This window comes from Typopeltis vanoorti, chromosome 7 (genome assembly GCF_054136105.1).
Source record: "Typopeltis vanoorti isolate ZY-2024b chromosome 7, IOZ_Tvanoo_1.0, whole genome shotgun sequence".
NCBI lineage: Eukaryota > Metazoa > Arthropoda > Arachnida > Uropygi > Thelyphonidae > Typopeltis > Typopeltis vanoorti.
This window is the reverse complement of record NC_143555.1, coordinates 102218417-102245385: the sequence shown is the minus strand read 5'-3', so window position 1 is coordinate 102245385 and position 26969 is coordinate 102218417. Positions and strand designations below refer to the sequence as shown.

General features: G+C 35.8%; 1 protein-coding gene across 1 annotated transcript in view; it reads left to right on the top strand.

Moving 5' to 3' along the window:
* The first annotated feature begins 16804 nt into the window (after window positions 1–16804).
* The window catches only part of Arp6 (Actin-related protein 6), a 213155-nt gene continuing 202990 nt past the window's right edge, over window positions 16805–26969 (top strand). The window contains exon 1 of the mRNA XM_090396053.1: window positions 16805–16940. Within this exon, the coding sequence (XP_090252179.1) occupies window positions 16864–16940 (77 nt within the window). The 5' untranslated portion in view covers window positions 16805–16863. The remainder of the gene's footprint in view (window positions 16941–26969) is intronic.

Here is a 26969-nt window from a genome sequence, read left to right as displayed (position 1 = left end):
TAGTTTATAATAACCTAAAAATAAATGAATTATTTCTATAAACATGGAGCCTTCATAAATATACTTGGAAAGAAAGAGGAATGGAAATCAATATTAGATTATTTTATCTTAAATGAAAAGACATGAAAGTTTTCGTTAGATGTTAGAGTTCACATCTAACGTGAAAAATTTCTTCATTTTGTCTCATTTTATCTAGCTATTGGTTAATTCTTTGTTCATATAGCCATTGTATATTTGTGTCATTTAATAGGCTAGTTTTATAAAAAAATGTTTTAAATTTTCATTCTGTTCTTGTTACTTGTAGCCATTCAGGTGGTAATCTAAAATAAAATTAAGATTACCACCTAAATGGCTACAAGTAACAAGAACAGAATGAAAATTTAAAACATTTGTTTATAAAACTAGCCTATTAAATGACACAAATATAAAATGGCTATATGAACAAAGAATTAACCAATAGCTAGATAAAATGAGACAAAATGAAGAAATAGAAATAGAATGGTAAAACGATACTAAATGCAGCAGCAAATGAAAGCTTAGGAAAGACAAAAAATTTAATAAATAAATAAAAAAACTGAAGATATCGAATGATACACTCAAAGAAATAATCAAAATGAAAAAAAAAAAGAAGCCTATCATAAATGGTTAAGCAGTAAAAGATTAGAAAATGAAATAGGATATAAAATAATAAGAGTCATAGATAAAAGAGAAGTCAGAAAAAGACATAGAGAGTCACGGAACAAATTTGTTTCTAATTTAGAACATGATTTATATAAAATAAGACCCAATGTATATAAGATTTTGACACACTTAAATGCAGATACTGCAGAAAACATAAAATCAAACACCGAATTAAAATTAGAAGAATTTCTAAATTTCTACACAAAATTGTAGATATAGACAGATAAATATCCTAAAAAAAGATGACTGGCAAACATTTAATGAAAATGAAGGAAATAAATAAAGAAGAATTAGAAATCAGCCTGAAAGAAACAAGAAACGGAAAATCAACTGGAGAAGATAAGCTAAGTTCAGAACTATATAAATATGCAGGAACAAGATTGAAAGAAAGACTCCTATTATTTTTAAATAAAATTTATTCAACTGGTAATCCCCCAATAGAATGGAAAAAAGCAATTGTGATTCCTATCTTTAAAAAAAAAGTAGTAGAGATGATCCTAAAAATTATAGAGGTATAAGCATAATAAATTCCTCTCACAAAATATATAGCAGAATTTTAAATAGCAAACTAATGAACTATTCCGAAAATTTTATTTTAGAAATACAGAATGGATTTAGAAAAGGACGATCATGTATAGACCCAGCCTTTTGCCTAAAATTAGTAATAGAAAAAAGAAGAGAATACAATTTAGAAACACATATTGCATTTATTGACTTTGAAAAAGCATTTGACAAACTTAAAAGAAGCATTTTATTTAACATATTAAAAGAAAGACAAATACTAAATAACATCCTAAAAGCTATCATAAGTATATATGAAAATAATCAAATACAAATAAAATTAAATCATGAGATGTCATATACGAGAGAGATAAACCAACGGATATCCCCTCTCAACAACTCTTTTTAATATTTACCTAAATGAAATAATAATAAAATGGAATAAAAAGTTCCATCCAGTTATTAAACTTTCTCCTACTGTGAACTTAAACACTCTCCTTTTTGCCGACGACCAAATAATAATTACAAATTCTGAAGATAACTTACTGAAAGCTATTTTAGATCTAAATGAAATAGCCAGAGATTATGGTATGATACTATCAACAGAGAAATTAAAAACTATATTTAAAAACCTTTAAAGGACAAGATCCAGCAAGAACTAAAATAGTAATAGATAACAAGATCTTAGAACAGGCGAATTCATTTAACTACCTAGGATGTATGATCACATATGAAAATGAAAAAGATATGAACGCAAAAATTGCAAAATATTTAAAAATAACAGGTGTAATTAATTCTATATTTAAACCAAACCTAGTTCAAAAACAAACCAGACTAAAAGTATACAATACATTAGCCCTACCAGTCTTAAGGCATTGAAGCGAAATCTGGATAAAAAAACAAAAAGACAAACAAAGATTAATAACAGCAGAAATGAAGTTTATGAGAAAAACTGCAAAGTATACCCTATTTGATCACAAAAGAAACGAAAATATTATGAAAGAATTAAACCAGGAACCAGTAATAGAAAAAATTAAAAATATAAACATAAATGGATGGAACACGTTCAAAGAATGAAAACAGAAAGATTACCAAAAAGGCCTTAAAGTGCAAGCCATTAGGAATGCCAGAACAGGCCACGCTTGGTCTAAATCTTTGATATGCACGATGATGATGACTAACATTAAACTGATTGCCATTTTTGTTTGCCTAAATTTCCAGTCTATTCAAATCATTTTGTATGTGATGTATATCAGCAGCATCCCTGATTACCCTGCCTATCTTCGCATCATCTATTGTTAGAAGCTTCCTGATGGCATTAATGTATAGATTGAACAATAATGGCCCAATAACTTAACCTGAGGTACACTACTGGTCACCTTAAATCTGGTAGATTCACATCCACCATATACCACTTTTTGATATCTGTCTGTCAACCATCCGCTGATCGAAGTCATGAGTTTATATTCCAATCCTATATTCTTCATTATTTTTAGGGCTATTTTGCTTGCTTCTGTTTAGGAATGTCCCGTTTTTAATGTCGTTGGCTTTTTATTCGAGAATTCTTAGAGACAAATATATGTATCATAATGGAAGAAAATTCGCACATAACTATTCTTGGATGTTTTTGCCTGTCTTCTTTCAGCAGTGTACATACCTATGCTGTTATGGTGTTGAAAGGGGAGTGGGGGGGTTGGCAATGTGGGACAATTAATTTGAAAAAAAAACGGGTTTTTTTATATATAATATATACATATATTATATTTAAGGGTGCGCGGAGCTCTTTTTTGTAGAGTGGGAAAAGATGAAAAAGAGGGCTGATTAGAAACTGTTTTTCTGGGAATTTTCCCCAGAAAAAATACTTATATTCTCCAGTTTATGCAACAGCCTTTCGTGTATATCATATCGAATGACTTAGCAAAATTCAATATTAACATAGTGTATCCATTCCCTTTATTCAACGATGCCGTAACATTGTTATAAAATAGGAGTAAATTGCTAAAACTTTACCTTCTTTTAGTAAACCCATGTTGCTACTTGCAGAACAGGTTGTTTCTCTACCCATATTAGGCGATACAACTGCTGTATTGGGAAGGTAGTGAGAAATACTTTCGTTTCTTAACATTTCTCCTTTCATTGATATAATTTACTTCATATTTTCAATAATAATCAGTTTTAGATTTAGGTATAATTTCTGTAAAGTGATCTGTTAATTGAAAACTCCCACTGTTATTTTGGTCTTTTCAGAGGAGTGGAGGAATCCTCTTATTTCTCTAATTTCTGCGCCTAATTAATGTAGTCTCAAGGAGGTCAAAGCATTTTCTTTTCAGTTGAAAACTTGGATTCGAATTCGGTGTAGAACTCGAGTAACATTTTATGAGATAAATTGGTGTAACAGAGGTAGAAAGATTTTTCTTCCGCAACGAGGTTTTCATCCAAAACAGGCAGCTGGTCAGATAACAAAAGCAAAATAAGAAATATACATGATTCATAGTCTTCAAAGTTTTCGCCATAATAAATAAATCAAATCACTTATTTTGATTTTTATTGTCCGCCACAAAGTGTGACAACTATAATTTCCATCATAATACAGAAATAAAAAAAAAATTATATTCAGGTAATTTTATCTTCAGTCTTTGAAGTTTCGAGAATTACATATCATAAAGAAAGTGGAGGTAGAGATATTCCAACAAATGAAGAGAACCGTGCACATCTGAGGGAACAAATTAGTGTTAAAAATATTTTGTATTTTTTATGAGGCTCTCACTGTGGCTGGTCTAGAGAATTGTTTTCTAATTTTATCAATTTTATATTTTTTTTCAAATAATAATTACAAATTCTGAAGATAACTTACAGAAAGCTATTTTAAATCTTTTATATATTTTTTCAAATAATAATTACATATTCTGAAGATAACTTACAGAAAGCTATTTTAAATCTAAATGAGATATCCAAAGATTATGGTATGATAATATCAACGGAAAAATCAAAAACTATGGCCTTTAAAGGACAAGATCCAGCAAGACCTAAAATAGTATTAGATAACAAGATCTTAGAACAGGTGAATTCATTTAACTACCTAGGATGTATGATCACTTATGAAAATGAAAAAGATATAAACATAAAAATTGCAAAATATTTAAAAATAACAGGAGTAATTAACTCTATATTTAAACCAAACCTAGTTCAAAAACAAACCAGGCTAAAAGTATACAATACATTAGCCCTACCGGTCTTAATGTATGGAAGCGAAATCTGGACAATAAAACAAAAAGACAAACAAAGATTAACAACAGCAGAAATGAAGTTTATGAGAAAAACTGCAAAGTATACCCTATTTGATCACAAAAGAAACGAAGATATTATGAAAGAATTAAACCAAGAACCAGTAATTGAAAAAATTAAAAAATATAAACATAAATGGATGGAACACGTTCAAATAATGAAAACAGAAAGATTACCAAAACAAGCCTTAAAGTACAAGCCATTAGGAAAAAGAAAACCAGAACGTCCTCTTAAACGATTCAACGATGACTTCTAAGGCTGGAACAGGCCATACTAGGCCTTGATATGTATGATGATGATGATGATGATGATATATTTTTTCAATTTAATTTTACATAGTCCAGAAATTAAGTGAAGTGGCGTGTTCTAACGTAGTAAGGTCTGTACTAGTGACCGACTAGAGGAACGTTTAATAAATCTGTGTTCGACCAGTTCCCAAGTTAGTCGATATTTTGCATGGGCAGGTAAGTTTTTCCTTACAAAAACTTGGGTTTTTCATCCAGTGAACTGAGAAATTCGAACGAACCCACACTATTTTGGGACAGTAAACAGTGTTAAGATTAGTGACAACGAGATAGCGGCAGTTCTCAGCCTCTTCTCTTCACTGGACACTATGTAAACTTGTTATTATTATTACGTGAACCTGCAGGAAGTCCAACGACTAATCGCGGGAGGGCACTATTCTCTACTTCGCTAAATACATCTAATCCTCTCTACTACTACTACTACTTTATTCTCTTACTATGAAGCTGCTGCTATCAACGCCATCTACTGCCATTATAACCAACAACAGTGTTTTTTTTGTCTGTAAATTGCGCGTGTTCTGAAGCCCGATTTGTCTGTACGCGAGATGAAAAACCCAAGTTTCCGAGATCGGCTAACTCACCTACGATTGAAAAAGCTCATTTAAGGATTCCCCTCGTCACGACGAGAATCGAACCCAGGTCTTTGCCAATCGAAGGGCGCAATGTTAGTAAAGGTATTTAATAGTTAGGAGAATAAAAGGTCTTAGCTGATTTATTATTTATTATATAGTCTGGAAACCCAGCTCTAGAGACCAAACGGAAATGTTTCAAGCCATATTAGGCCTCCACTATGTCAATACGTGGTTTGACACCGAGCAATGAAATTCTTCTGCCACCTAAAAACAATCACAAACGTCCATGGCGGGGTTTGAACCGACAAGCTGTTGGTTAGGGAGCTATTAGGCTAACCATTCGGCTACTTGGCTAGCCACGGCGCTTTATTATGAGCTTTTGTGACAAACATTATTAACTAGAATAATTAAGTTACTGTGTATAGGTAACAAATTCTTGACTCTCACTGTAATTTTTCTCAAATACACGATTGAAATTCTAGAGTTATCAAAAGAGACCAAACAGAAAAATGACTGTTTTTTTTCTGTTTGGTCAGCCAACTATAACGTTATAGGTGGACTGAAGAAAAACAAGACGAACGGTTTGTAGGAGTGATTTTATCTTCTGGAAACTAGAGATTTAACCTCGCTAATCATTGATAGTTAAGGGTTCCATTATCGGTGCAAATATAGAAGCTAATTAGACATGGATCTTGTAAAAATTAGAGCTATAAGTTCTCAGTCTACACCATGTGGAAATAAAGGCATTACCTCTGGATATATTTCTTGTATATGTGGGTACATACAAGTTTTTTCCATGTCAATTTATGGATATATATTTGAACAGAAAACAATTGGTTACATTAACTTTCCATGGTGTTTATTCAAGAAAATCATATTATATTGCTCAGATTTAAATACTATAACCTTCCTTTTCTGTGATGCAACTACCTAAATAAATCGTCTTCATTGAGTTTGAAAGTTGCACAGCTGTTTTTTTTCCTTATTACTTTCATTAACGCAATTGTATCGCTTCAGTATTTTTGAAATTTCTCTAAAAGCCAGTGAACAAATTACAGTTTCCTTCAACAACAAAAACAACAACAACAAAAAAAGTCGCTCTCAATGTAAGAAAAATCTCTTATTAAAATGTATAAACAATTGCTAACCCTAGGTGGCTATACAAACCTAAAACTAAATTATCCAATTCCTACTAATTTTTCTCAAGTTTTAATCATGTTTATTACAGATTTCATGTATGAGTGCATTAGAAGGAAATTTGCTACTACTTAGAGTGGTGTTTTAATAATTTTGAAATAAAATAAAAACAGCTACACAACTATTCACATGGAAACAGGACTGATGAACTTAATTATTTTGTGTACCTGTCATGATGAAAAAATTCTCAATTTTTTTTGGGAAATTTTTATATATCTAAGCAGCCGTAGCGCAATTGGAAGAATAGCGGAACATTGTTCTCTTGGATTGGAAAAGACCTGGGTTCAATTCTTGTCGTGACGAGGGGAATCCTTATATGAGTTTTTCAGTTGAAGGTGAGTTAGCCGATCTCATACGGTGGTAGCAGGGTTTGTTTTTATCCTGTAAACTCTGGTTTTTCATCCCGCGTACAGACAAATCGGCCTTCAGAACACACGTAATTTACAGACAAAAAATACTGTTGTTGGTGATAATGGGCGGTAGATGGCGTTGATGGCAGCAGCTTTCTAGGGCTGTCAATAGCCCTACCATCAGTGCTGTAACGAGGCAGGTGAAACGGGTGAACGGGTGAACTGGGCTCAGGACCAAGGGACCCTGAAATGGGTATCAAAAATAATCAGTATTATAGTTTCATCTTCAAATTTAAAATTTTGTCGCCGTGGGGGGCTCCGTAACGTTTTTGGCTAAGAGAATCAAGTAATAATGGCTCTGATGGTAGTAGTGTTGTAGTTGGATAATTAAGTTGTAGTGGAGAGGATGAGATGTATTTAGCAAAGTAGAGTTGTGTGCCCTCCCAAGAAGAGTCCCTGGACTCCCTGGAGGTGTCACATACTAGTAGTAGTAGTAGTACTACTAATGATGATAATATATAAATCACAAAACTCATTTAGAAATCTTTCCACAAACCTGCAGAATACTAAATTTTAAGACCCCTCATTCAGTAATGTTTGGGTTCAGTATCTTTGTTGAAACCCTTGTAATGATTATTATTATTATTTGTCATCTCCAGGGAGTCCAAAGACTCATCGAGTGAGGCACCTACTCTACATCTCTCCATCTCCTTCATCATCTACACCAGCGTCATCTATTGCATACCACCACCACTACTAGTATTTCCACAGAAAATCACAAACATCCATGCACACAGCAGGATTCGAACCCGCAGCCTTTTGGCTGGAGAGAGAGGATATGCTAACCACTCGGCTAGCTAGGTTGGCAAATGATGTGAGACCTTAAGCTGTAGCTTATCAGTCATCTTACCATCAGTGCTGTAACTAGGCAAGTGAAACGGATGAAAGAGTGAACTGGGCTTAGGACGTAGGGACCCTGAAATGGGTATCAAAAATAATGAGTATTATAGACGTAGGTTTCAATGGTTTAGCAGTTCATAAGAAATATTTCAGTAATTGGACCACATGTTTATTAAGATAAATAACAATAAGAAAAACAACATCTTTCATTAAGAACAGTGCAAATTGTATTGAGAAGGTGAAGGATATATGCATAGGACCTTCAGACATCTTAGCAAGTTTGGATGTAATCAGCCTTTTTACAAATGTTCCCAGAAATAAAACAGGTGAATCTCCTTGAGGACCTTTTTCCTGCGGACATCGTAGAACTTTATAAACATTGAATTAAAATACATTTTTCATATGAAACCAAATTTTGGAAACAAAAAGAAGGACTGGATATGGGCTCCCCCCACTCCCTGGCTTTAGATAATACACACACACACACATATATATATATATATATGGAAAATTTTGAAAATAATCCTTAAAACAATTATCATAAAAAATTGAAAATTTTGCTAAGCTGTGTAGACGATATTTTCATCATATCGCCAGGAACAACAGAGGAACGCATTGCTTTCAATGATTACCTGAATTATATATACAACAACATAAAATTTACTTTGGTTTTTATATTTAGTTTTTAATGTTCTTCTTATTATAAGAACATAAAAAACTTCCCTTTCTTGATATCCTAATATAAGTCAATGAAAAATATTGATTATCCATCTCCATCTACACAGGAAGATTTCTTAATGCAGCCTCACACCGCTACCCCTCGCAAAAAATATGTTTAATAAAAACCATGAGGGACAGAGCTTATAATATTTCCAGCACATAAAAATAGAGATATTAAAAATTACAATATTTGAAACAGATCTTGATAACAAAAATGGTCATGAACATAAGAGAATCAATAAAATCCTCAACACACCTCCTACAGGCATCTCACAAAAGCAAAATTTCAAGAACGCAATCACGCTTCCATACATCAAGAATGTTACAGACAAAATGGCCAAATTACTAAAAAACATAACATCAAAGTTGATTTTCTACTGTAAAAATTTCAAGATTTCTACATCCCCCAAAACCTCCACATCATCCATTAAATTTAAAACCTTAAATTTTATAAAATTCATTGTTCCTGTGGCATCTGCTACGTAGGTCAGACGGGAAGATCAGGGGAAATTCGCATGAACGAACACCAAAAAGACATGCAAAAAAGAAGAGAACACAAATCAAGACTAGCATACCACTGAACTCACTGGCCATAATGTACTCTGGCAAAAAACAAACATGTCTTACATTGAAAAAACTGTTCTCAAAAATCAACTATGCCTATTGTTCCCTGATAGGGAGTTTTTTTTTCTCTGTTTCAAACACAGAAGGAATAACGCGCATTCCTATCCCTTATGTACAAGGCATCAGTGAACGTGTAGCAAAAGTTTTAAAACCACTGAATATTTTTGTTGCCTTTCGACCGTTTAGAAAAATTTTTAGAAACTCTGGCAAAAAATAAACATGTCTTACATTGAAAAAGCTGTTCTCAAAAATCAACTAATGCCTTTTATTCCATGATAAGGAGTTATTTTTTCTCTGTTTCAAACACAAAAGGAATAACGCGCATTTCTATCCCTTATGTACAAGGCATCAGTGAACGTATAGCAAAAGTTTTAAAACCACTGAATATTTTTGTTGCCTTTCGACCGTTTAGAAAAATCTCCACCTTTCTCACTTCTCCTAAGGACAAGCTTCCACATCTTAATTATCCAGTTATCTACCAGATTCCGTGCTCTTGTGGATTACCTTATTTCAGACAAACGGGAAGATCTGCCTCTATTCGGCTAGAAGAACACCAATCTTATATTGAATACTTTAAACCTGAAAAGTCTGGACTTGCAGAACATGCCATCTTCACTAGACACAGAGTTCATTGGATAAAGAAAAGAGTTCTTCACAAAAGTCAGTTTCTCATGGAACGCATTTATAAAGAAACATGTGAAATTGTAATTCATTCTCCCAACTTAAACAGATCTGACCCCTTACGTCTATCCCCTTTATGAGAGATAGTACTTTAAAAATCAGCTAATCTTTCCTAACTTTTTTTTTTTTTTAGGAAATGTATTGACCTTTTTAGTTATCTTACACCAGCTACTTAGGTGACGCTTTTTGGAATTGTCAGTTATTGTTTAATTTGAGCTTAATGTACTGAAGATGCCCGTGACACACAGGCGAAAATTATACTATTAAATAATCTTTGTACGTGGGTTTTTCCGTTATTAATTTTGTATCGTTTTTGGCTAAAGTTAAAAACTGCTATTAATTCCAGTAAACATTTAAGTTCGTATGAGCTCAGTTGTGAAATTCAAAGCTTTCAGTTTGAAGGTTCGAAACTTATTCAACTTATTATAACTGCAAATCCGCCTGATATCCTACAGGCTCTTCATGATTTTGGATTAATTCAGTCATATCCTGATATCAGTGTCATTCTTTCCGTTTCCACTACTTCATGTGAGAGGTGTTTTAGTAAGTTAAAATAATCATGAACTATCTAAGATCTACTATTCGACAAAAGAGATTATCTCATCTTTCCATACTTTCAAAAGAATATAATATTGTTAAAGATGTTAATTATGATGATGTGATTAATGAATTTGCTGAAATGAAAGACAGGAAAGTGCAATTAAAATAATTATTTGAATTTATAAATATATTTCATATTTATTATGTACAGAAAGTTTATTTATAAATAAAATTTCTATTTCTATCGTATTTGTTTTTTTTTTAATTTATTTTTTCTACAAAAATCAAAATAAAATCTTGCACAGGACCCATGAAAAACTAGTTTTGGCCCTGCCCACCATGCTTGCATAGTGTATTCCAACATTTCGTTGTCATAACAGTTTAATTCAAGAATTAAATTACTATGACATTATGTTTCTAGTTTTCATATTTATATCCATTAGTATGTTTTCTGGTTAGGCTTCTGGTTTTAATTTAGATATTATTTAACATGATGTGAAATAAATTTGATAGTTCTTGTGTAGCTCGGTGGAAACAATGTTTGCATCGATAGTACTAGGAGAGCCAAAGAAAGACTGTTATAAGTTCGATACACTTCTCTGATTACAGAAATTGTTTTTTAGCCTTTCTTCGACCGATTCTCACAAAAACTTATTTAGAAATCTTTGCACAGAGATTTAGACTATCTCTGTTAAGGGTAGATAATAATTTTCTCCCAGAAATTAATCAGGATATGAACGAAAAATTAAAAAAAAAAAAACGAATGCATAGATCACACAGTTGTGGAGTTTTAGGCTACGAATTGTCTGCAGTTGTCTTCTTCTTCTTCTTCTTTCGCTATGCCTTATCCCGTGTTATACGGGGTCAGCTTTCACATCTTTAATCTTCTTCTTCCAGATTCTCTGGTCCAGGGCATTTTCCCGACTCCATCCATTCTCCCTAAGATCCTCTGCCACCTTATCCCTCCATCTAAGTTTGGGCCTGCCTCTTGTCCTCCTTCCCTCCATCTCCATATGCTCTATTCGTTTACCAACATACTCCTCACTCCTTCTCTCTACATGACCGAACCACCTCAGCCTGCTTTCTTGTACCTTCTTACCGATCGTCCCTCTGATGTAGTCATTCCTTATCTTGTCCTTCTTTGTCACACCACTCATCCATCTCAACATCCGCATCTTCGCCACCACCATCTTCCCTTCCTGTGCCTTTGTTATAGGCCACGTCTCCACGCCATGGAGCATCGCCGGCCTCACCACCATCTTATACAGCTTTCCTTTCATCTTACAACTCACTCTCTTGTCGAACAGTACCCTGCTCATCTTCCTCCAGTTCATCCAGCCGCATGTTATTCAGTGCTGTATTTTCTCATCCATGTCACCATTCCTTTCTAAGACTGACCCAAGGTATTTGAATTTCTTTCCTGAAGTTAACCTTTCACCCACCCTGGAGTCGTATGATCATATCCTCATCACTCCCCGTTGATATATATTTGGTTTTTTCCAGGTTAATTTTCATGCCTCTCTCCTCCAATACCTTTCTCCACTCTTCCAGGGTCTTTTCAAGCTTCTCTCAGGATGATTTGACGAGAACAATATCATCGGCAAATATCATGCTCCCAGGCACCTCCTTCTTGACGTACTCCACTACTATATCCATGACCAGATCAAAGAGGTAGGGGTTCAGAGTTGATCCCTGATTGAGCCCTACGAAAATGGAGAACCCCTCTGTCATGCCAACACTAAACCTGACCTGCGTTTTCGCTCCCTGATACATCTCCTTCGCCAACCTCACGTACTTTTCGACACCCCCCCCTTTACTCATACACCTCCATACCTCTTGTCTGGCCACTCTGCTGTACGCCATTTCCAGGTCTATAAACACCATATGTAGCTCTACCTGCATCTCCCTATATTTCTCCATTAATCGCCTTAGCGCAAATATTGCATCCGTTGTCCCTCTTCCTGGCATAAATCCAAAATTCTCCTCACCAATTTTTGTTTCCTGCTATATCTTTCCTTCAGTTACTCTTTCCCATATCTTCAACGTGTGTGACATCAGCTTGATCCCTCTATAGTTGCCACAATCTTGAAAATCTCCTTTTCCCTTGTAGATTGGGACAAGAATGCTTTTTCTGCATTCCTTTGGTATCTTTTCTTGTTGGGCTATTTTCCTCATCAGATCCCATAACATGTCTATGCTCTCGTGTCCAAGCTTCTCCATACTTCTCCAGGTATCTGGTCTGCCCCCACAGCCTTTCCATTCTTCGTTTTTCTCAGTACCCAATACACTTCCTCTCTGCTTATGTCCTCCACCGATCCTTCGTTTGCCTCTCCATCATCACCTCTCTCTCTCTCTCTTTCTCTCTTGGATTCTCCTCAGTTAGTAGATTACGAAAATATTCTTCCCATCTTCTGATTTTGTCCTCCTCTTGGAGTATTTTTTGTCCTACTTCTGTGGCGTCCTTTATCTGCTTAACTGATGTTATGTCTTTCGAGGCCTTATCTCTAGCTTTCACTATTCTCAACAACTTAGCTTCACCACCGTTTCTCTCCAGTACTTCATAAACCTCTTCAATTGCCCTCGCATTCGTCCTTGCCACAGCTCTCTTTGCATTTTTCTTCGCTAATTTCTATGCCTCCTTGTCGGCTCTGGTTCCAGTCATATCTCATTTTTCTTTGCCCTGATCTCCAACTGCACCTCCTCATTCCACCACCATGTCTCCTTATCCTCGGGCGAACACTTTCCTGATGGTATGCCTAGCACCTCTTCTCCAATTTTTCTAATATTCAGACTATTTACGTCCCACCATTCTTCAACATCCTCTGGTAATTTTATTCCTTCCAATACCTTTTCTTTAAACTCATTCCTTGGACTCATTCCTCTTCCAATATCCACCACTTTATTTTCCTATCTTTCTGCCACTTCCGTCAATCCTTCTTTTCCTCTTTTATATCACAGTCTACCACAACCAAACTGTGCTATACATCTACACTTTCTCAGTTAACCACTTTACAGTTTTTCACCTCCTTCAAATGTTTCCTTCTGCACATAATATAGTCAATCTGACTCATCCTATCTCTGCTCTTATAAGTTATCAGGAGTCGAACTCTCTTCTTAACCAGGTGTTAGCTAGAGCCAGGTCGAAGGCCATAGTATGCCTATGATTTTTTTACCTTCTTCATTTCTTTCACCACTACTCCAACCCCCGTGCACCCTTTCTTCACCACTTCGTCACCTTCCTACATGCCCATTCAAGTCTGCTCTAACAATCACTCTCTCACCATCAGGGATTCCCATTACTACCCGATCTAGTTCTCTCCAGAATGTCTCTTTCTCCTTCTCATCACAACCTACTTGTGGAGCGTATCCACACACTGTCACAGCCAAGCTTCCTCCAATCTCAAGTTTAACACTCATAATCCGATCGTTCTTCTGGCACACCTTGCAGACTCCACCCTTCAGCTCCTTGTCAATGGTGATTCCAACTGCGTTTCTTCCATTCTCATTCACCGCGCTGTAAAACAGTTTATGTCCTTCTGCCAGCTCCTTTGCTTTATTGCCCTTCCACCTTGTCTCCTCCATGCACAAGACTTCAGATTCCTTCTTCTCATCATGTCTACTATCTCCCTACAATTCTCATTCATTGTACACACATTATTCAGCGAGCCGATTCTTACATTACACGCACTCTCTTTTGTTGGACGCGCTTCTTTAGCCGAACCCGTCCTTGGTCCGGTAGATCAAGCCCACCTCTCACAGTCCGCGGGCGACAGAACTGCGCGTCGCTTACGGGGGGACGCCCTAGCCCTTGTTCTTTCTCTGTTATTTGACATTTCATCCCTGGTTTTGGCATGTGTTTTACGCCCGGATGCCCTTCCTGACTCCAACCCTCTCCATTTATCTGGGCTTGGGACCGGCACTGAGATGGGCTAACTTGGCTGCAGTTGTCTGCAGTATTCTATCTCATGCGAAGCTATGATTCATTGATAGATTTCGACTATCAGTGAAGGTTTCAAGGATGAATACTCATATTCCCCATATATAGTATCTATTTTGAAATATCTTATCATTCTACATAATTTATATGTAATTTCAGATGGAAATATATTGTTATGTACTTTAATAATAAACTTTAAAATTGAAATAAAACAATTCATTCTTTCATCTCATTTAGCAGTGCTCTTTCAATTATCAAGATTCAAAGAAAAAATTCCCTCGATTTTCTTCGGAGATGAATTTCAACTCTTATCTTGAATAACGAAATCTCTCGATTAATTACTGCTTTTCTCCTTGGTAAGGAAAACATTTTAAAAGTTTTTAAAAGGCGGGAAAACATATACCAAAGTGGCAGTGTAGAGTGTTTGACAGAAATTCAGTAGCTCATAACCTCCTCATTTTTAAAGGATATATTCAACATTGCAAATATTAATTAAATTAAATTAAGAGAAATCGATAAAATGATTTATTATCAAATTTCTGAAAGCATTTAAATCAAACTAAAAATAAATAAATCAACTGATGTCTTTTATTCACTTAATGGGAGTAGGCAAGGCCTTTTTTAATCCTATCTAGTTTTATCATTATGTGACATCTCTAAGGAGTCCAAAGACTCATCGAGGGAGAGTGAGCCAACAGTATCGAACGATTGTTTCCCTTCCAACTACTAACCGCGCTCAAACTTGCTTAATTTTTTGCGAGCAATTAGTAGCAGAGCCTCTACCAATGGACCAACCTTTGCTGGCTAGCGACAACTGATGAAGAGACTGGCAAACAACTGATGTCACCTCTTGGTACCTAACCCTAATAGAATATGTTATTGTCTGAAATAGTGTGGATTCTACTGTCGATTTTTTTCAGCTTACTGGGAGAAAACCTGTAATTCAACAAATTTATTCATGTATGTGCTGAATTTCTGATCATGTGTTCTTTCTTTCTCTCTCGGGTTTCCTATTAAGTTCATCTAAGATTTACTCATCCACTGCTGAGACACTCATATAAATATGAAAATATCACGTTTCTTAACATGTTTATAATAATAAACTGTATATGATTTAATTTATAATTTTCATTTTTGATGTCATGTCTGTTTGTACATTGAGTAAGTCCTGTTGCATTTAGATATTGTTTTATAGTTTGATTCATATTTTTCTCAGGTTTGTAATAATAATAATAATAATGATGATAAGCTAAATCTTTTTATTCCCGTTCAGGCAGTAAGCGAAACCTTTAAACCCTCTCTAGCGTTTGGAGACTGAGTGGGCAGTTCAATCTCTACCGATAGCCAATCAGAGATAGCTGGCCCATGTCCAGGACCATCAACAGGGTGTAGCATAGAGGCAGCCTACCTCACAGTGTGGCTTAATAAGGACGCTCGTTCAGCCATATTGTGGTAATCGCCGTCACTACATTAACAATTTCTGTTCACTTAGCAAGTGTAGAAAGAAGTGTTTCCAAGCTTAAACTGATTAAAAATTATTTGCGAACAGCAGTGATCCAAGAAAGATTGGTTGGTCTAGCAACTATATCGATAGAGGTGGACATAGCTTATAATTTAAATTTAGAAGAGCTTAAAACAGTTTTATTCTCCGATATTCCCATAGAACAAACATTTAATTAATATTATTATGTAATCGTTTTGCATTAATGTTCCTCTTGTAATAAAAACAAAATAGCAATTGAAGATTTTCTTATATTTTTGTCTTATAATCCATCAGTGGCGCTATTTAATTGTTTGCTTCAGGGTACAATGTAATCTGATGACGACCATGACCATGTCTTTCACTAATTTTACGCAGCCACTGGCGAAGAAACCCGCAAACAAGTGCTGCCATCTTTTGGTACCTAACCCTAACAAGATATGTTTGTGTCTGAAATAATGTGGGTTCTTTCTACTATCGATTTTCTTGAGTTTATGGGATGAAAAACCCGATTTTCTGTGTGGAAAAACCCGATTTTCTGTGTGGAAAAACCCGCTTGCCCGTGCTAGAGATCGACTAACTCGGGAACTGGTCGAAGAAAGGCTTATATAAATTTTCTCCAGTCGTTGAGTAGACTCGAACTATAAGTCTAACTTCATGTGGCCAAGCGCAGAGGAGGCAAGTGCTACTTCCACTGAGCTACATAGTGGGTTTTTCATCCCGTAAACTTAAGAAAATCGACCGTAGGAACCACACTATTTCAGATACTAAATATATTGTGTTAGGGTTAGGGACCACAAGATGGCGGTACTTGTTGAGCCGTCTCTTCACTGCGTGCCGCTTCATTAGTGATGGCCTTGGTCCACCTATCCCTGATTGGCTACCCCTGGAGATTCAACTGCCCACTCTTTCTCCAAAAGTTAGTTGGGCTAAAACGGCCTCGTCTACTTCCTATACAATAAAAGGCGTGAGCTAATTTTTTTTTTATTCATATTTTGCATAGATGGCGCTAAGGATGGAAATGGCAGCGCGAACTTGTGAAATGCCTTGTTAAGGGCAGTGGATGTGAAAGTTAAAGAATTATTCGGAGATGGCCTCCAAAACATTAGTATTAGATAATGGTGGTTACACTACAAAATGTGGATATATTTCTCAGCTTGAACCGAGGTAACTTATCACCTTGCCGAATATGTGTTCTAGAAGTTACGGCATGAATTTTGTTTGAATATAAAGTTTGGTTCTGCGGTCTTGCTTGAGTTTACGGGACGAAAAACCCGAGTAAAAATATGAATCAAATCAAATACGTTATAAAAGGCGTTAGCTGATTTAGCTGAAATGCAACAGGATTTGCTTAGTGTACAAAAGTACATTTCCCATTAAAAGAAGAAGAATATGAAGTTTTTATATAAATTCTTCTTCCTAACATGGAATTGAGGCCAAGTGACCTGTTCCAGTCTCATGTCATCTCTTTCTTGGTTTTCCGATTCTTCCTTTTCCACTTATTTTGTATCTGTATAATATTTTTGGTAGTCTGCTGTTGTCCATTCGATTTAAATGTTCAAGCCATTTTTGTTTATACTGTCTTGTGTAGTAATTAATTGGTTTTATTTTCAGGGATTGTAAGATTTCTTCATTTGTTTTGTGGTCTCACTTGATACATCCAGCTGTTTTTCTGAGGAACTTCATTTCTGCTGTTTGAATTCGTTTTTCATCTTTCCTTTTCATGGTCCATGTTTCGCTTCCATATAGTAGAGTTGGTTTTGACAAGACATTATATAGTCTGCTTCTAGTGTGTTTTTGTAGTAGGGATGGCTTAAATATATTATTTATTATGCCATTTACTTTGACGAAGTTTGATATTTTAGTGTCTATGTCTTTTTCTTCTTCATATGATAGATCACATCCCAGGTATCTGAAAATATCTTTTATATAAAGTTTGAATCATAAGTATGAACTGTAGTACTAAGTAATCCAAGTAAAGTCGAGGCTAGTTTGCTTCTCCTGGATCAAATCAAAAATTGCAGTTACGTTGTATCAAAAAAATCCGGCGAAAAATATCTAAATTTCGTTTTTAATTCGTTAGGTAGAATATGGCAGTGAATTATTTATTTTTAACGTTCTTATTATGTTATTATGTTCAGTCTTGGACTCTGAACAAGTAGTTAAGAAGGTCAGTGGTTCTTGAAATGTGGGTCTGTGGAAAGATGCTTTAAGTTTCTTGGATAGAGAAAAGAACCAACCTGAGCATCAGAGATCAGTTAAATCTTGAAATAAGTCTCTGCAACTTGGGAAGGGCCAAATTTTTGGATATTTTGGACACATCTGAAGAAGAAAGGGAGAGAATATTGAAAAGTCTTCATGCAGGACAAGATGCCAGGAGCTAGAGAAGTGACAGATCCCATGGGTGATGGCTAGATCAAGTTTCTGCTCTTACTGGACTAAGATTAGAAGATGCACTTAGAATGAAAGGAAACAGATGGTGAAGCCCAAAGCATTGGGTCGCAAGTCCTCAGTCATGGGGAGATTGACTGTGTGAGTGAGAGAGAGAGAGAGAGAGAGATGGTACCAGCTGTGCTGTGGCATAACTACAATATTTTGCAATTATTTTAAGGTAGCATGTGTACTAAACATATTTATGTGGCTTACACATATACATAAAATATAGAACTTTACATAAATACAGCTAGGTCTAAATTAGTGTGGATAATAAATCCAGTTTAGTGGTTGCATTATTCACATTCACACTATTCAAACTTATATGTAAAATATGGTAATTTATTTTATCTCGGCATAAATAAGCAATGAGAAATTTTAAACACAAGTTTTTATATGTTAACAAAATATCATAGTAAAGGATAAAAACAATATACTTATATAAATTTATTGTTGACAAAGTCATATTGTAGTTACAGAAAGCAAAATGAAAACAAAAAATTCTAAATATTATTTCTGAAGGTGCACTCACACTGAGAAAAACATCTTTATTGTCTTTCAAACCATCGTACATATTCTGGTAGATGCAGAGTTCTTATCCAAATATTGGCTAATTTGCATGTTTCAATCGAGGTCAGAGTCAAACATCTATAGTTGTTTGCGTCATGACTTTGATAACCCAGTAACCTCAGCTGCACATTCTCTAGCCTTGCATAAATTGAATTTTGGTTCATATTAAATTATCTAGATCGTTGTACAATTCACACTAAATTGAATATTGCATTATTTGAACTCGCATTAATTGCAATATAGCTGTGATCTGATATATTTCATCAGATGCAACATGAACATCAAGGAGATTGACCAGTAAATACTTTCAAGACATGAATCATAAGAATGAGGTATGCAACGTGCTTACCAGCTTCTATCTTGGATGCAATCAAAGGAACAGTAAAATCATTCAAACCTTAACTACTTTGATTGTATGCAATTACCCAAGTTTTGTAAAGTGATTACTATTTGGGATAAGATTTTCAATCCTATATAGGCACAATTATTTATTATGAACAAGAAGCTACTGTCTGAACAGATCCTGGAGAAACTGAGTATTTCGCAATAGGTAAAGGGTTTTTTTATTTATTTTATCTCCATACCTGTTTAACTTGTACAGCGAATACATTTTAAGAATGGCAGGGCTGGAGGAGTCTTTAGTTGGAATTGGTAGAAGAAATATTAATAATTTGAGGTATACAGATACCACCTTGTTAGCAGAATGCAAATAAGATTTGGAGGAACTTATTATGAAAGTTAAAGAAGAAAGTGCTAAATATGACCTTAAACTTAACCTCAAAAAGACAAAAGTTATGGCAACATGCAAACTTAATGATTTTGAAGTAGATGGGGAGAAAATGGAAGTAGTTAACAATTTTGTGCTCCTAGGATACCAAATTGATAAAGATGGTTATTGTACTAAAGAAGTTAGAAGATTATTACTCGGGAAGAAAGCAATGACAAATTTAAGCAAGATCTTTAAAGAATTAGCCTCACAACAAAAATCAGAATCATGAAAGCAATGGTATTTCCTGTGGTACTGTATGGATCTGAGTATGTATGCATTTGAATTATGGGTTTGGAGAAGCTTACTAAAAATATCATGGACTGCAAAGCAAACTAATAAATCAGTGATAGACAGAATAAAGCCAGATTGCTCCCTCAAAGCTATGATCATCAAGCAAAAATTGTCACGCTTTTGACATATTATGCAAGCAAATGACAGTCTGGAGAAGATGATGCTTGCTAAAGTTGATGGAAGCAAGAGAAGAGGAAGACCAAGAATTAGATCGGTGGACAGAGTTAAAGAAACAACTGGAATATGCTTGGAAATTCTGAAAGATATGGCCAGGGACAGATCTGAATGGAGAGTATGTTCATAGATTTATTGTAGATAAATTTCATTTCCTAGTATGCGACACTTCCACTCTGCTTATTTGGAGACCTGTAGTGGCTTGTAAGACTTCCATGTTTCATTGCTAGATCAGGATTTCCAGTTTATTTAACCCATAGCCTAAGCAAATCACATCTGACCTGATGTTACTAAACCAATTTTAACTGAACAGTTTATCATTATATCTCATTAATGGGTAAAAATTACATGAATTACTTAAGCAGATGAATATATATGAATGCAAACTTTATTCACAACTCCAACTGGCGGCAAAGCTTCTTTACTGCCAGTGCAAGAGTGCCTCAGGACTCATTCTATTACATACCTTCTTTCTCTTATACATGAATGACCTTCTCTCAATCACTGCCGTTCCTGAAAGATAGCACACTCCATTCACCCTACTCCCTTGACAAACAATGTAGTTCTCAGACATCCCAAGCATCAGGAACATCTACAACCATTTTTAAACACTGATCTTTATACCATTCTCCTGTGGAGCAAGGATAACCTGATCACCGTCAATGTCACTAAAACACAGTCCTGCCTTTTCTCTTGAAAAACGGGAACTCTGCTCACCTTCCCTTGATGCTGTCCAGAGGAGAGCAGTGTGGCTCATAAATGACCCTTCTCTCACATGCTCATTTCTACCTATATCCCAAAGATTGCAAGTACTGATGGTCACTGCTCCAGTGATTGGCAAACATCATTCTTCCACTTACTGTTGGACATTTTAAAACAAGAACAGTAGCTGTTCAACATCCTTTCTCAGTACAACTATGAACATATTGAGCCTGCTCCTACTCCTCATTTATTCCATCTACTCTGTTTCCCTGCAACTTCAACCTGTACTCTTTAAGAAGAATGTCAAGAGATTTTTTCTTTCTTAGTCCTTATGTGCACCTCATATAAATAACCACACACAGCACTGATATGTGTTCTTGTACCTCTCGTGTGTGATATTAGAAAAAAAAAAGTAAACAGGCAATGAAAATGACACAACAGAAGTGTTACTTATTGCTGATCAAAAATAATTCAGTTTAATAGCCATGTATCATTGATAGCACTATATAGTGATCAAGTAATTATTGACTGGAATTCCTCAAAAATTAAGTTTCTTTTTTATGGTATTACTTTTTATGGTATTTAGTAATCTTAACAGACAATGATTTGAACGACATATAATAGGAATCAAATATTTATGCTTCATGACCTTCTATCAACAGTATCTTAAAGCATTGATCTCCTTGCCATTCTCTAGTGGGGTGAGAACAATCCAGTGAACTATAATGTTACAAAAACACAGTTATGTCTTACATATATTATAAAAAAAAAGATCTCACTTCTCTTTACCTTTGATGATATTCAGATTCCAAAATGCAGTAAGATTTCTCTTTTTGGGCCAACCTGTGTCTCTAGCATTTACTTTGCACAAATGCATCATGTGAATTCATAGCCTCAAAAAGAACTTAGTCTCAAAAAAAAAAAAAAAACATGGCCTCTTCCATTAAAAACAATGTTTTTCACTTCACAACCCCTGTAACTGCATAAATCTAAAATCTACTCAACCCTAGATCACTATTGGGTGGTATGCCAAATTATACTTCTCTCCCTCTCTTGCATACACAGAGTCATGCACTTCCTCATAGATGCTTAACTATAGAATAACATGCATGTCACAGTAAATAACTTTTTTCATTATGTAAAAATTTCGTCTTATGTATCATTAGACATAATTAGTACAATTATCGAACAACAATAAATTATTTGTTCAACAACCATTTTCTGTTGTTCGATAATTGTACTGATGATGTCTTATGATACATAAGATAAAATGTTTACATAATAAAAAAAAAGTTTATTTATTGTGGCATACAAAGTTATTTTATAGTTATGGATACTCCGCAGGTTTCACCATATAAGAAAGTCATAGATGCTCAGTTTTTGCATTGTGCTTTTTTCTATGGGTATTTTCATGAGTGCTGTTCCACAGAGTGGGCCACCCACTATTTATCCATTTCTAAGTATGTAAAATCATGAGCATACCATTCATTCCATCAGTTTCTGTGTGGAACATTTTTTTTCACAGTTTTTTCTAAGCACTGTGACCTCCACTTTAAGAAATTGATCGATAGATATAGCAACCTATAACACTACATCGTGTTGTAGTTTTTTTTTGACTTCTCATGTGCATGCTTAAGATATATGTGGAAGAAAAAAATTTAATATGAAAAAATCAGTAATACTGATTTGTTGGTTCTAGATCTAACTATTCAGTTAGATCTAGAACCACAAAATTTCCTTACTTACTTGGCTATAATTTTTATTAATGTTTTTCTTAAAAAACTGCATTCACCTGTGGTTGGAAAGACTTTTATTGAAATCCTATTAGAGAGACAAATACTTTTATATACATTTTCATCTGAGCTAAATTAGCAGCTCATCCAGTTCAATTTCTCCTTTCATTATAATTTCTTTAATAAATTAAGGAGTGAAAAATCATAGACAATTTATTAGTCTCAGAAAATAATGTTAACAACAGCACTTAATAGATGCATTTTTTTTTTATCATTCTTTTTAACATGGCAATCACACTTGCAAAAGATTGGGATCTATGTAGCACATTAATATGGTTGGTAACTCAAGAATTAGTTCATTGGTTTCTTAACTGGTGTTCCCTGGAACACTCGCCTTCTGCAAAATGGTTACAAGTATTCTGCCAGTGAAAGATGTCATGACACAGTTTTGAGTGTAATTAGCTACTCTGATCCTAATAACTGAAGACTGCTATGCACATCGACTTCTAAACCATTAGAATATTGTTTATAGGTCAATGGTAAGCTCTATTAAAGGATTTGTTACCTTTGTAAAGAAAATAAGCCCAAATATTATATCTATGCACTGTATTTTGCATAGAGAAGCCTTAGTTTCAAAAACATTATCGGCAATATCGGCAATGCCAGGAGTATCCGGAATAAGGGAGAGGAATTGGTGGCTCAGATAGCATCAGCCTGGCCAAAAATTATTGCGATCACTGAGACATGGTTGACAGAAGGGGATATAACAAAAGGGATAGAAGTCGCTGGGTATAGCATTTTTCGTCAGGATAGGAGGGGAAAGCGTGGTGGTGGGGTACTGCTTATGATAAGTGATGACCTATGTCCTCTAAGAGTTGAGGCTTTGAAAGGAAGTGAGACAAATGATTTTGAGAGTGTGTGGTGTGAGGTAGAGGTAGGATATTTAGTGGGGTGTTGCTACAGACCCAGGAGCACAGAGGATAGGGACCAGGAGATGTTTAGACAGCTAAGTTTGGCAAGTGCAAGAAGAATGATTGTTATGGGAGATTTTAACTACAGTAGTATAAATTGGAGAGAGGAAGATGCATGTAGCAATAGGGGAATGGAATTTCTAGAATTCTTGAGGGACAAATGTCTTAGGCAACATGTAACAGAGAGAACAAGAGGTTCAAGAGTTTGGGATTTGGTTATAGCATCAGAAGAGCAGAAGAGTTGATAATAACTGAGTTGACATCTCTCCCACCAGTTGGAGAGAGTGACCATATGGTTTTGACTTGGAAAATGAATAGACATGCAGGAGTATCAAAGAGATGGGAACTTATGTGGAATTATAATGCAGGTGATTATAATAGTCTTAGACGTCAACTTCGGGAGATTTCATGGAGGGAGGAAGTGGAAGGCCGGGATATCATTAGTGCGTGGGAAATTGTGAAAGAATATTTGTTAGCAGCAATGGTAAGTTGTATACCACGAGTGAAGAAGAGGACACAATTTGGAGTAAAGTGGATGACAAACAATATTAAACAGGAATTGCATGCGAAAAAGAGGCTATGGAAGAGATATAAGGAGACAGGTAAAGAGAAGATGCATGAAGAATATAAGACACAGGCCAGAAGAGTGACTAGTGTGGTAAGGAAAGCGAAACTGGAATATAAGAGGAGATTGGCCCTAAGATCCAAAGAAAATCCTAGGGAATTTTTTTAGCTATGTGGCCAGTAGGAGGAGAAATGACTGTGGAAGAATGATATTGTGGGATAAAAATGGGAATAGAGTGACTGATGCAGAGGACATAGCGGAATTGTTCAATGAACACGTTATTGGAGTATTTCATCCTGGAAGAGTCAGTTTTAATGCTAGAGGGATAGGGCAGGTTCAAGGTTTAGAGGTACAGGAGGAGAGTGTGCTTCAGATACTGAGTACTCTGGATGTCAGTAAAGCTGTGGGGCTGGATGGTATTTCACCTCGAGTTTTGAGAGAATGTGCTAGGGAACTGACAGTACCTTTAACCTGGCTTTTCAATGAAAGTCTGGCTTTGGCAAAGGTGCCCAGGGAATGGAAGGAAGGTAAGATAGTGCCATTGCATAAGGGTGGTAACAGACTGGAAGTATATAATTATAGGCCAGTCTGTGTGTCATCCATAGTTGTTAAGATCTTGGAGAAAGTAGTGAGGGACCGTATACAGCATTGGGCAGATGAGGGTAATGTTATCTGTGAGAGTCAACATGTATTTGTGAAAGGGCACTCTTGTTTTAGCAATATGCTAGCCTTTTATAATAGAGTTACAAGAACATTAGATGAGGGAAAGGCATATACTGCAATTTTCTTAGACTTAGCAAAGGCATTTGACAGGGTGCCACATGATAAGCAGATATTTAAGTTGCAGCACATGGGTCTGGATATCAGATTGGCCAACTGGATTCAGGATTGGCTGTCCGATAGGTATCAGAGAGTTGTGTATGGTGGTGGGGCAGTTTCAAGGAGATATAGGGTTACAAGTAGGGTCCCACAGGGCTCAGTACTGGGACCTATATTGTTTAAGCTTTATATCAGTGACATTGTCAGTGGATTGCAAGGGGATATTCAGTTGTTTGCAGATGATGCAAAGCTGGGAAGGATTATTAGTAATAGTGCAGATGTGGTAGCCCTGCAAGAAGATTTGAATAAGCTAGATAGATGGGCAAATGAATGGGGGGTGTCGGTTTAATGCAGCAAAATAAGGTCTTGAGGTTTGGGAAACATCAATGGAATGCTGCATACTCTATAGGAGGAGTTATACTGGAGGAAGTAGGGGAGACAAGAGATCCGGGGCTGATGATTGATAGAAACCTGAAGTTTAGAGGACATATTGCAAAGGTGGTAAAGGTAACACAGAGGATTGCTGCAATTATGAGAAGGACACTGACCTGCAGAGATAAGAGGGTTATCATTCCATTGCATAAGTCTCTGATCAGACCACACTTGGACTATTGTTCTCAGATTTGGTCCCCAGGATTTGAAGGGGATAAATTAACTATGGAAAGGATACAAAGATAGATGACAAAGATGGTTTCAGGACTGTACAAGGATAGTTATGAAGATTGGCTGAGGGAATGTGAACTGCAGAGTTTGGTGGATAGAAGAAGGAGAGGTGATATGATAGAGACTTTTAAACTGTTGAAAGGTGGTTACAGGGTTGACACTGGGAGTTCTTTTGCTTGGTTGAACAGCAGGAAGGAGTGATGACAAGAGGCCATCCCTGGAAGTTATGAAAGGAAACTGTGAGCAAGAGGGTAAGGAGTGGTTTCTTTGCGTGGAGGGTGGTTGAACCGTGGAATGCATTGCCTGATGGAGTGGTGGGAGCGAGAGCAGTCAATGAATTTAAAGAGTGGTATGATAGACTTTGTGTTTCTTAGGGGGGGGACCTCCCCTCGATGAGTCTTGAGAGACTTTATGTTCTTAGGAAGGACCTCCCATGATGAGTCTTTTGACTCCATGGAGGCCTGAATAATAATAATAATAATAATTACTACTACTACTTAAGGCAAAATGTGATGGAGGGGACTATGGGTGGTAAAGTATTGGACCTGGTTATAGGATCAGAAGAGTTATCTATAACCATGGTGACCATATTGCCTCCATTTGGTTAAAGTGACCATGCTGTCCTGACTTGGGAGATTGTAAACCATGAGTTATATTCTTTCAAGAAAGGGTATATATGAAACTAGAAGTCAGGTGATTATGACAAGCTTAGGAAAAATCTTAAATCTGTGCCATGGAATAAAACACTGTAGGGTAAGGATGTTACTAGTGCGTGGGATATAGTTAAGGATCTTCTAGAGGAAGCAATATTAAATTGTATACTTAAGGTAAGGAGGGTTAGTCAGGAGTTAGATGGATGAGTAATATCATTAAGCACCAGCTGCATAAGAAGAAAATGCTGTGGAGGTTGAAATGAGAAAGGAGACCAGCAAATGCTTGAACATTACAAGGCTCAGGCAAGAAAGGTAACCAGCATGGCAAGGAAGGCAAAATCAGATTATGAGAAGAATCAAGCCTAGCAGGCCAAAGGAAATCCTGAAGAGTTCTTTTGTTATGTGGCAAGTATGAGGAAGAATGACTATGGAAGATTAACCTTAATGAGTGATGATGTCACAAGGAGACAGAAGCAGATAAAATAGTTGAGTTACTGAGTGGCCACTTTGCAAGGTTACTGCTTTAACATATGTGACAGAAGGGGATGATTGGAGATTCTTAGGATATTGCAGAATCTCAATGTAAATTCAACTGAGAGTTTTGTGAGAATGTTCAATGGAACTGACAATGCCTCTTAGATTCTTAAAGTCTCAGTTCTGGTAGAGTTCCAAGGGAGTAAGGAAAGAGAGCAAAATAATTCCCTTGAATAAAGGAAGTTCTAAAATTGCAGTAGGAAATTATAGATCAATCAGTATCTCAAGTGTGGTGGTAAATGTACCAAAAAAATTGGTCAAAAAGAAAATTCATCAGTGGGTAGATAAGAATATGATACTGTATGAGGGTCAACATGAC